Genomic DNA, 12646 nt, shown 5'->3' with positions numbered 1-12646 from the left:
TAAGTTTATGGGGGTTTGGGGATGAAACCACAGAGTCAGGTAGTGTATTCCAGGCATTGACCACTCTGTTGCTGAAGTCATATTTTCTGCAATCAAGTTTGGAGTGGTTCACTTTAAGTTTGTAGTTATTGTGTGCTCATGTATTGTTGTAGTTGAAGCTGAAGTAGTCATTGACAGGTAGGACATTGGAGCAGACAATTTTATGTACTACATTTATGTCAGACCGAAGGCGGCGTGGTTCTAGGATGTCTAAGCCCAAAATTTCAAGCCTGATTGCATAAGATATTCTGTTGCAAGCAGAGGAGTGGAGGACTCTTCTTGTGAAATATCTCTGGACTCGCTCAACTGTATTAATGTCCGATATGTAGTGCAGGTTCCAGACAGATGTCATGAAATGTCAGAAAATTATTTTTATTAAAATGTATTCTTAATGCTAGGGATTATGAGAGGTGTTTGCAGAAAATTCTGCTTCATATCCCTTCAGTTTTGGGTGCTGTTCATCCACTTCGGGGTGGAAATTGCCTTGGGACAGTACAAAAAGACATGAAAGGAATAGCACATCAATATTATCCAACACTTTTATCTTGGAATTATAGGTTTGTTCCTTTGACATCTCTTGGCTTCCTTTAAATGTGTTCACTTGAGAAAGAAGTAGAGAAAAATAAGTATTCTCTCTTTCCCCTTTTTCCAAAAGCTGCCATTATGTTCACTGATATTATTACAGTGTCTATGAACTCTTAAATACTTTTCCTATAAGTTATTTCTAGGTTATCTACTAAGGATAAAGGACAAATGGATATATATATCCTGGATTTTCACCCAATAGCCATATAAATCAAGGAATTATCTTATCAAAGTTAATTATTTATCTCCACTGATATGAAGCTGTTTCAGGAAATATCAGGACATCCTTATGTATGGGAAATCTATGAAACAGAACAAATAAAGGAACAGACCAACAACTCACTTCAGATTCTGAGACCAAGGGTTAACTCCTCTATATATTTTTCATCACTATTTTTCATCACTATTAAGATGCTTCTATATAATAGCTTCAGGCAGTAACTAATAATTCAAGAATGGCGTGGTATGGTGCCTTCCTTCCTTCCTTCCTTCCTTCCTTCCTTCCTTCCTTCCTTCCTTCCTTCCTTCCTTCCTTCCTTCCTTCCTCCCTTCCTTCCTCCCTCCTTCCCTCCCTCCCTCCCTCCCTCCCCAAAATACAGTAATTTCTAATACTATTAAATTATCTTATGATTCTTGACAAATGTATCTTTTCTTTTATGTACACTGAGAGCATATGCACCAAGACAAATTCCTTGTGTGTCCAATCACACTTGGCCAATAAAATTCTATTCTATTCTAATTCTATTCTATTCTATTTTATGCACAACTGAAAGCAAAATGCTACCATGTATATTCCTGCAGAGGCAGATCTGATTGGATAGATTCTGAAGCTCCTAGCTGTTAGACATGAGTCATCAACCACTTTTACTGATGAATCACTCCCTTTTTCTAAGTACTATTTTACTTATCCCACTGTAAACAAAAGCAATATACGATATTAAAGTGTTCCCTGGGGGACTTCCAGACAATACTTGTATTGTGCAATTACCCTAGTCTTTTCACAATGCTTTATTGGTGGAGGCCACAGTGGAACTTGTATTTCTGATTTTACTGTTGCTTTTTAACAGAGTTGTTTTTTTTAGGTATGTTTTCAGGCATCAGTTCTCTATCAACTTTATTCATCTTTTTTTCTTATTTTTTTTCCATAGGGATCTACCAGATCAAGTAAGGCACCTTGTAAAAATCATGAAAAATTATTTGGTAGGTTGGCAACATTCAAGGAACTCATTTATTTGTCACTGTTGTGCAATGGCTAAGCCCATATGGTGGAAAGTGGAGTATCAAGTAGTTCCATAAACTTTCTGGCTTTTCACACCTCGTTCCACTTCCTATTTAAGTTTTTAGGTTGGTAGACTCTGCTATTTTCACCTATCAGAGACTCCTTGCCTGGCATTCACCTGGGGTGTATACGTGAAAGGACTCTCACAATCTATGCTGCCTTTCTGGAAATTAAAAGGTCAAAAAGAAATAATTTCAATAAGGCTACCTAAAGAGACAACTACAAAGAAATAGGATTAGGATTCAAATCACACATATCAAAAGTACATGTCAAAGAGGTAGTATCTGTCTCTCATGAGGCTGTGGATTATATGCTTAGCAAGTAGTCCAAATTTTGGTGAGCAGTCAAAATCATAACAATTTTGTGATTTATTCAGAATCACAATAAATTACATTTTAAATGTGTAGGATGATACCCTTATATTTGCATGGATAAACCAGAAATGATATACTGTATTATTTTATTCTTTTCATTCAGAAAGCCAAATTCGACACTGACTGGAAGGTCATAACAATATTTATTGGAATCCAAGATCTCTGTAACTATTGCAAGGATATTGTAAGTTTTTGGAATGTTTATAAGCCAATATTTTAGTTCTGGGGAATTATTAACATTGCAACTTTGTACTAGAAAGACAATATTCCATAACTGAACAACCTATTGACAACTATAGAGCTCAATTGGAAGTTGTGACAATATTTGCATATTAATCCCAGAGAGATTAGTTATGTAATCTGAAATAATTTTCTGGAGTGAGGATAAAGCTTCAGGTGTAAACTGAAAGGTGATCACTTTTTTCTCCTACCTACTTTATTCCGTCCATGGTTTGATTGTAATTTTTTTATAAACTCATGGCAATTAACTGATAAACTCTCTCTTCACTCTGTAATTCTCCTGGGCTAATTTGATGCTTCAAAAGTGCCAGATTTGCATAGGGGGAAAAAAAATGAGGACAGCTGTCCTTAGTATGCTATCTCAGATTAGTTCCAGAAATATTAGAACAAGAAAAGAAAATTAGGGAATCGTATAGATTTTCAGAAGTTGCATAATGTAGCTCCTGGTATCAAGCTAATGTTTCTGACGCTTGTATTCATTTACCATGCTGAAAAGAGAGTAACTGACATTTTCTTCTTTAAACTTTGGAAAATTTCAACAACAACTTTATAGTATCTGTTTCCTTGTTAGGAAATATAGTAAATGTATTTTTGCTTACAAATATACAAACTGAGTATTTTTTTTTTAAATGTAGATAATTAATCTCTAAAAGTATGTTGGTTGAAGTCAGTTAAAAAAAAATTGCCTAGCCTTTGACTCAGTTTTTCTCTCTTAGTTAGGAACTGCCAAGTTGGTATATCTGGTATACAACTCTTTCTGTAAACTGAAGTCTCTGACCTTACAAAAAGTAGCAACAGTTCTAAACTGTGAGGATTGAGTAGATATTAGTTTAAGTGATTTACTCTTTCCATTCCCTGGCTGAAGATCTAATACAACATTTTAACCCTGCTAAACTGAATGCAGTTACATCCCCCACTCCTCAATATGAAAACCTGTACAATCAGGTGCCCTCTTATGGAAAATATTCTGTTGAAAGTAGTTATAATTTTTCTTTCAAAAATTTTGGATGGGCAAATCTAGCATTTAAATGCTTGAGGGCACTTAATAAGCCTACAGGTAGTCCTCGACTTATGACCACAATTGGGCCCAAAATTTCTATTGCTAAGTGAGACATATGTTAAGTGAGTTTTGCGCCACTTTACGACCATGATTGTTAAATGAATCACTGCAGTTGTTAAGTTAATAACACGGCTGTTAAGTGAATCTGGCTTCCTTATTGACTTTGCTTGTCAGAAGGTTGCAAAAGATGATCACATGACTTTGGGACACTGCAGCCGTCATAAATATGAGTCAGTTGCTGAGCATCTGCATTTTGATCACGTGACCATAGTGATGCTGCATAAGTGTGAAAAACGGTCATAAATCACTCTTTTCAGTGCCATTGTAACTGTGAATGGTTATGAAATGAACTGTTGTAAGTTGTGGACTTTATTGAGATATCCAGATGACTAAGATTGTGCATTGTCTTTCTAGCACAGCTTGTAGTTAGGTCATACTAGTTCATTTTCGCCTGCATCATTGTCTGATTTAGTTACACCATAGTACTGTACATGAATCCCATGTTATGTTTTCCAGTAGAGATCCAAATTTCAAGAACAATCACATATTTTAATTCATAGAATCTACAACAATTCACTTAACCTTTCCTTTTCTATAATCAGTAACAGCCTCTTTCTATGTCTCCTCCCAATTAGAACCACTATTCAGCGGTAAACTTTTCAAATCATGTTCAAGAAGCGCTTGACTTGCTTCATACAGAGGTAGGTAGGGGGCTGTTGCTCAGAGAACATCTGTTCATTTTGTCTTGCACAATTGTCCACTTTTTGCTGATTCTCATTCAAAAGCCATATGTCGCACACTTTCAATTGAGGTCACATCTCACTCCATCTGCAAGGGGACTGCATTTTCTCAATACTCAAGGGGCATTATTTTATTGTTGTTAATAAAATAAGGCAATTCTTCTTCCTTGTATTGTCAACTGCAAAATGAATATTACAAATACACTTATACATGTATCACAGGATCTTTTCAAACCTAGTATAAAAATCCTAATGTTTTATTTTTACAGTCTCCTTTATACTGGGTTACCCTATGGTATTTTTATGGAGTATCCTGCAAATTGGAGAGGATTTGGAAATGTGGTTTTGCAGTTGCAATAAAAAAAAGGATATCTTGCATATAGGCAAAAAATACAAAGCCAAGGAATCATATGTTTCAGTGTTTAATGGAATGTAATTAAATGTAAATAGGGAGACAATTTTTTTTTTAGTGAATACTGTCATTCACTAAAATCAACAGAAGTGAATTTAAGCATATTCTCTTTGAACTGAATAATTACTTTCTGGTCCCAATCTTTCCTGACCAGATCCATCTAGATAAATTGGGCTGTAACTCCATTATCTGTGATATAATGGAATAAAAAACATGTCCGTGCAGAGATGGGAATGTGAAGGGAATGCAGAGGGAATCTGGTGAAACCTGATAGGAGGCAAATTAAATTTGACAGGAGCTTTGAAATTAATATATAACAGATGCAAGCTCTGTGTTACATGTAATGCAATTTGGATAATTAACTCCTTTCCTTTTCAGGTACCTAAAGTTCTGGTTAACCTGGTGGAGGTGATGGATCTTCTCCCTTTAAGACAACTGTTTCTAGATAGCAGATTACCATGTGCTGTGCACTTAGCAGAGTAAGGCCCTCTTGCATCCAAGCTATTAATTTATATAAAGACTACTAAGTATCCAATGATTAGTTCTGAAATTTAATGATTAAAAGAGAATTGAAACATACTAAGGTTTACATGTAGACTTTACGACCAATATAACACAGAAAAATATCCCACATAAGATTACATTAAAATTCAAAGACATCTCATTTTGCTGATGTATTTTCTCTGCTAAATCATGATTTATTTTCTTTAAAAATAAACTTGAGATATTACAGCGCTTGGTCTTCCCTGTGATTAAACTGGCTATTTTGGATCCAATACAATCTGGTCATTCACTCATTCAGATTTCTCTTGTATACAGTATAAGTGACACCTGCATGCTAAGTGTTGCTGTTTTGCATTTCATTACTTTATGTTCTCCCTCTTCCCCATTTTTCTTCTGGCTTTATTTCTCCTTAGCATTCAATGGCCACTGAACACATCTGGTTCTCATTAAATTGATTTGAGATCCTCTCCGTTAGATTGTTATTTCTCAACCTCAGCAATTTTAAGCTGCGTGGACTTCAACTCTGACAATTCCCCAGCCAGAGTTGAAGCCGACACAGCTTAAAGTGTTGCTGAGGTTGAGAAACACTGTTCTAAAGAATTGGGGGGGGGGGTGATTTTAGATTGCCACAGATCTGCTGATGCCTCCTCTTGAGCTTTTGCTATGTAAATTATAGAAATTGCAGCCTTGTTCCAGAATAAGAGGCTGACCTACAGCTAAATAACAGATATTCAGATACTTTTGTTGAACCAAAGGCAGGGATAATCTTGTGGGGAATTGTCTGTGTTTGCAGCATGACACTCCCTGGCTTTCCCCACATCTTGCCTCTAGAAAATAACTATCACACAACAAGGTCTTCAATGTGTTGGGAAAGAGAGGGAAGGTGGATTGTGTACTTATTCTGTGAGCATATTGCTTTCCTGGCAACTCTTGCTTCATAAAAGGATAAGCCCAGAAATAAAAATGGCTAGAATCGAAACCTTCTGCATTTTTAATAACATTTTATCCACGTTCATCGTTAAGGAGAGACCACAACTAAAAACCTCATATTTCTTTGAAGAAATGAAGTATATAGATATCTGCTTCCTTACTAGAGAAACTGTTTACTTCATGACTGTATCAGTCTTTTTTTGTATGTTTGTTCCATATGTGCCTTTTCTTCCTATATTTTCATATGCAGAGATCAATGCAGTTGCCTTCTTTCCATTAAAGAAGGCTCATTAGATCTCCTGATGATGGAGGAAGCAATCAAAGTTTATCAGGTAGGAGTGCCATGAATCAATACTGCCATTTTGTGGATTGTCTATTATACACTTGTCATGTTGTTCCTAATATAACATTATACATTACATTTGAAGGTTATACTACATAATGTAAAGCTACCATGTCCCTCAATATGCTGTGTTATAATCCAAAAATCCAGTTTATCTTTTATATCAGGGATGTCAAACTCAAGGCCCGCGGGGCGCTTAGATCTGGCCCATGGGGCTGCCCTTGAAACAGCAAAGGACTGGCCCGTGGTGCCTCTGCCAGCGAAAATGGAGCTTGGGGGGACTGCATGCAACCTCCCTGGCTCCGTTTTCAGCCGTGACAGCCTCCTGCAGCCCTCTGCCAGTGAAAATGGAGCCTCAATGAGTGACGTCGAGCTGGCCACAGCCACTCCAGCCAATCCCACCCTGACCACGCCTAGCCCCTGGCCCCCCAAAGGTCAAACACAACCCTCAATGAAATCAAGTTTGACACCCTTATTTTAGATCATGAATTGTTTTGATTCAAAAGCAAAAGATTGATCTCCTCTTGCTTGATTAATGGGAATTAGCCAAGGAATTGAAGGATGGATCTTTATATTTTTATATTTCTTTCCCAGAGCAAAATACAGACACTAATTAAGAGTCACAAGTATGATACTCGAGAAGATTTTACAGTTGTACTACAGCCATTCCTCCGAAATATTTCATTACCTGTTTTACAGGTATGTTCCAAATTCCCATTTACTTATTTTATTTTATTTTATTTTATTGCTCTTCTGTAAAAGAACAATTCTCCCAAGGTAGGTACAAAACCATAATACCAGCAACAAAGCAATAATAATATCTTCATTTTGTACAATTTAAGGTGTTGTACATAATGTTCCCATTCCCTATTTTTCTACAAGTATTCACAGAATCAGAGTAAATTTAATGTCGATGCATATATCTATGAGATCCTGAAAATGCAAAAGTAATATTATTTTGATATGTTCGGACTGAGTTACAGACTCTGGGAAACATGCTTTATGAAATCGTTCAACCATAAATATAAAATAGCCTGTAGAAACAAATCTGATCTGTAGAAGCATTGCCTAAATTTCAGCCATTGCTACAGTACAAACTCATAGATCATTCATAATATAATCTGAGCAGAATCACATAACTGTTTTCTAAAATATTGAATAGCTGGTGTGTTTTGAATCAATTTCCTGTTTTTCTTTGCATTATATTTAATTATATAAGATATATTAATTATATATTATATTACTTATTTATGGACTGAAATTCACAGCCTAGATTCTTAGCATCAGTTATATTAGGCTGGATTCTGTGTTTCTTACATAGAATTGAGATTAGATATATCAACACTGGACAAAGAAGACTGAAAGCATATCAATAGGAATAAAAATATATCCCGTTATGAGTTTGACAGGCACATTCTTATATGTATTACTTTCATATTTCAAAAAATTACAACAATAATTTTTTAATTTTATCTAAAAATGTTCATGCTTGCATCATGTGTTTTAACAATTTATACATATGATGTCATTCATGCTATTTTTAAAGACTTTACTGTAAGTGATTGCTTTTTCCATATTTAGTTTTTATAAAATAAAAAAAGAAATCTATTCTGCCAAAGTTAAAATTCAAACATGCTTGAAAGAGTTCACATTAAAACTCATTTCATAATGTATATTAGGGAATGTAATCAATCTTGGCTATAAAAACTGTATTGCAAGATTTATATTAGGTCTAAGAGAATTATATTTAGAACAAATTGAGCGTCTTTAGTGCTTCGTGACCTGAAGTCTTTTCACCTTTCAAATTGTAATGGATCAGATTAATGATTTATCCAATATTGTATCCATAGTGGTCATTCCAGCACCTACTGAAAACCCACAAAGCAGAACATGATTGTATCTTTACTCATATAAACACTGGTACTCAGAGCATACTGTCTAACATTTCCTCAGATTAGCCAGAATTTTCCATCAGTTTGCCTAATCCTCTATTAAAGTTGCTTGAGTTGGGGTCCATCACCACGCACCTTTTGATGAGGAATTTCACAGTTTGATTCTGTACAGTGTAAACTTTTGTCAATCTGTCTGAATCTCTCATTGTCCACTTCATTGAATGACTCTGATTTATGACACAGGTGGAATAAAGTATTTATGTTAAAATTCTAGTTCTCTTTGAAAAAAATAAATATAGGTTATATTTGGCTTTGTTATTTTTGCATCTTTAAAAGCATAATAATAATGATATTTTCCTCATTTTCAGGATGGGCGAGTAGATACCTCCTTCTTTGCACCGGACTGTTTTCATTTTAGCCAAAAATCACATTCCCAACTATCTAGAGCTCTCTGGAACAATATGGTGAGGCACTTACTTCAGGGAATAATTTGGTTTTGAAATGGCTGTATTGTTTTATTTGGACATTCCTACCAAAACCCCTAGTTTTATTTCTGATAGTAAGCTGATAACTTACTATCAAGACTAGTGAATCCGACTGAATGTCAATGCTAAGGACTATAATTTTCTCTCCATCCCATTATGTCTGGACTTCTTTTTCTACTCCAGTCTTAGCTGAATCTTGAATTAGGTAACTGCTGTATTTTGTTCTCAGAATTTTATAGGATATCCTGCAAGAAGATATTCTATTTATAACCTTTATATTTGCCCATTGCTTTTTTAAAATCTCTTTTTCTTATTACACAAAATCTGTGAAAGCAGTAAATCAAATAGTTGCATGAGATCTTAAATAAAATAGCCATATAATCATATCTTTCTTTTACTCTCTAGCTTCAACCTGTTGGGAAAAAAGATGTTTCCTTCAATTTTATGGATAACATAACACTGAGTTGCCCAACACCGGTAAACATAATACTATCTTCTTCTAGTGCAAGGGTTTTCTGGGAACAAACAATTTGGATATCAAATCAACATCCAATAATGTTTGAATGCCAGCAGCTTAACAGTTCATGCTTAATTATGAACAGATGTCCTTTGATGATCTTGATTTTTGAGGACCAAGCAAATTTCCAAGTAACTTTTCTGTTGAAGGTGGAAACTCTTGGTCCTATTCCTCAACTGAAATTCTAGACAATTTTACCATAAAATGTAATGCAGTTTAGTTCTGAATCTAAATAGCATGTATAGGATTGCACTGTTAATCTATAAATAAATTTATATCCTGTATCTCTGGTCCATGTACTAGATAAAATAGAAGTCTTTCCAAAATAAGCTTACAGATTTCATATGGGTCTGCCAATTCTTATTTGTTTCACATCTCCTAGGAGAAACTATTGGTTTTAGTTCTGGAAAATTCTTACCTCACACATATACTTTAGTGGCATAATTATACAGATTAACATCACTATCCTGCTCAAGTTTATTCAGGAAAAAAGGTCCATCGTATCTTATTCATAGTAAATAGGCATAACTGCAGCATAATATAGATATTTAAAATTAGAGTTTTTATTTTACTTGATCTTACCAGCTAATTTATGGAATTTGCTCGTCTTCTTTAATCTATGGGATTTCATGATCAGAACTGGAAAATACATGTAAAATTATGAGGATCTGCTGTGGACCTTTGTGGGATAAAGCAGCTCTGCTTAATGACAATGGAAAATATCCTTGAATTTTCTAGCCAAACTATATGCAAGATGGCCAAACACTTTATGGTTGAGCAACATAATGGTTAAATATCACAGTGTTTCTCAATGTTGGCAGTTTTAACATACATGGACTCATACTCCCAAAATTCCCAAAACAGATGGGGAAATTCATCTTAAAGTTACCAAGGTTGAGAAGCATTGGACTAGAACTGTAGAGAATTAGCTTCATTCTGAGTCATGAAAGATGGCTGGATGCCTTTGAGCCTCACACTACCTCTCAGCCCACACTACCTCTCAGCCTCACACTACTTCTCCAGGTGTTGCTGTCAGGAAATAAAAATAGAGGGCAAAATACTATTCATGATGTATTGAGCTCTTGGAGATATAACGAAGCCAACAAATAATAAATAGCCTCCTACACAACATGAGGCAAATGGACCAAGCAATATTTTTTCTATCTATCTGCATGTTAGGTGTAAATGCAATTAGTTCTACATCTGTTAAAATTTGTGATGTAGGTTTTTTTCTCTGAGACATACTGTACAGTTTATAAAACAACACAGTAAAACCATGAAGATAAACTGGTTTGTACTGTATTTCTTTTTTTAAAAAAATGGGTGGGGGAATAGCACTTTTTGGATTACAACATTTCGTGGAGTAGGATAATCTGAAAAGTGTCTCTATAGTCTTTACAAGGCAAGAGTGTTCGAGTGAGATTTACAGATTTGTTTGCATCTGTGCAGTGCCTACATCTGAACTTTGGAAGGAGCCGTGGGAGACGTTGTTTAAAATACTTCATGCACAGAGCAGCAAATTGTTCTGAGCAAATACTCATATGTGACCTTTGATAAGTGTTTAGGGAAATGGGATTCTCCACACTGGTAGCAGCAGAAAGTGAGCATAGCTTGGGACACAGATTTTTCTGTTGAGAAATTAATGGGAAATTTAAGGCCTGTTATAGCATGTAAGAAGTTCTAACATAGACTGCAAAATATTATTAGAATTTGGATTATTAAACTGCCTGTAATTCTAATTTTCCTCTCTGCCCAATTTTATGTGTCAAATAAGCCAGCTATCACTCTTTTGCATTATTTGTGCATTATCCCTTTCTGTCACCAAACAGCCAACTTGCAGCATTGTGCAATATGTTGGATTGGCTGACAAGCGATATGATGAAAAGATATACACATTTTTTCACACACAAGATTCCAGACAATTGCATTCTGCATCTTAATACTTATTTGAAGTAGTCTCATTATGGAAGCTTATCTCAGTTCAACATTTCCAGTTTGCCTCCATTATACAAATAGGCTGGTTCCAAAATGATCCCCTTTTGTGTGAGAGAACCATTATTTGCAGCATTTCCATTGCTAGACTTACAGACTTAGCTGCAGTCAAGGGGCTGATCTAGTGGCTTGAATCTATGCTTCTGTTTTTCTGTATTGAAATTTTGAAGCTTGGCATTCATGTTCTTCTATTTAGCAACATCCTTTCCTGGGTACCTTCAAAAACAGCAATGTCACAAATCCATCAGAAAACCCTACCAAGTTGCCAGACCAGGTAAACCCTTTATTATTTACTGTGCATTATTTCTCTTAGCATATTCATGTTTTCTGGTATCCACGGGATGCTTTCACATCCATATTGTTTTGTAATAACATTTTTGGAAGTGGTAGGCCAGCATCTCAAAAGTAATTTAGCTGGCTTTATGCCTAACAGGGGCCTAGACTTCAGGTTGCCAAGCTCTTATTTCAGCATCTTTAACCAATACACCAAACTGTTTTTCAATTGTGGGCAATAGTAATGAACAGTGCTGGATATAATTCTGTTCCTGACACCCCAAGGATGAATCAGTAATTTCAAGTTGCTCTCTTGAAGCATAGAAATAGGATGTAGACGTCCCTTTGAAACACAAGTTGCTTCTAGATTTCTTGTAGGTTCAATATGTTACAACCTATAGGAACAATTTCCAGTGATATGCTGACTGCATTTTGTTTTTAAGAACTGGGGTAGCAATCTGCCATGTTCCATACAGACTGAATCCAGAGAAGTCCCCACATCAGGTGAGAAATAACTGCTCGTGCAGCAAAAATAATAATAAAAAATAATGTATTTTCCTCCTCTCTCAGTGCACATTTATGTAAAATGCTGGGGTTTGGGGAGAAAATGACAACCAACACCTGTAGTTTTCTATTTTCTATTTCTATTTTTATAGTCTTAAGCAATCTAGTGACTGTATTTTTCAGCTCATATTTAGCTATCAACGAATGTTTAAAACTTATTTTATCTTAGCTGTATAGTAATACTGTATGTTCAGAGTTGGTATGGGTGAAAGTAGAGCATACAATGAGACTCCTTAAATCCCATTGACTGTGGAATTTCAGCTGCCTAATAATATGCAGGATGGTCCCCAAAGAGAAAATTAATTGCCAAATTGGGCAACAAAGATAATGAATCTGGAGAACGTAAGGCATATTTAGGTTATAGTTTAGCAAACTAGGCCAGTGCTCAGTATTGTTGATCTACCTGTTATATTCTTC

The 12646-nt window shown here is 35.4% G+C and overlaps 1 protein-coding gene across 1 annotated transcript in view; it reads left to right on the top strand.

The window, feature by feature from the left end:
* PLB1 (phospholipase B1) overlaps nucleotides 1–12646 on the top strand; it is a 120580-nt gene that overhangs the window by 68730 nt on the left and 39204 nt on the right. The window contains exons 34-43 of the mRNA XM_070949718.1: nucleotides 1773–1824; nucleotides 2381–2461; nucleotides 4213–4278; nucleotides 5108–5208; nucleotides 6414–6495; nucleotides 7101–7205; nucleotides 8767–8862; nucleotides 9289–9360; nucleotides 11589–11666; nucleotides 12109–12169. Of these exons, the coding sequence (XP_070805819.1) occupies nucleotides 1773–1824; nucleotides 2381–2461; nucleotides 4213–4278; nucleotides 5108–5208; nucleotides 6414–6495; nucleotides 7101–7205; nucleotides 8767–8862; nucleotides 9289–9360; nucleotides 11589–11666; nucleotides 12109–12169 (794 nt within the window). The remainder of the gene's footprint in view (nucleotides 1–1772; nucleotides 1825–2380; nucleotides 2462–4212; nucleotides 4279–5107; nucleotides 5209–6413; nucleotides 6496–7100; nucleotides 7206–8766; nucleotides 8863–9288; nucleotides 9361–11588; nucleotides 11667–12108; nucleotides 12170–12646) is intronic.

Source organism: Pituophis catenifer, unplaced genomic scaffold, assembly GCF_029215685.1.
Source record: "Pituophis catenifer annectens isolate HBS135680 unplaced genomic scaffold, rPitCat1.0.hap2 SCAF_1, whole genome shotgun sequence".
Lineage (NCBI taxonomy): Eukaryota > Metazoa > Chordata > Lepidosauria > Squamata > Colubridae > Pituophis > Pituophis catenifer.
The sequence above is the reverse complement of the archived record's forward strand: the minus strand, read 5'-3'. Positions and strand labels throughout refer to the sequence as shown.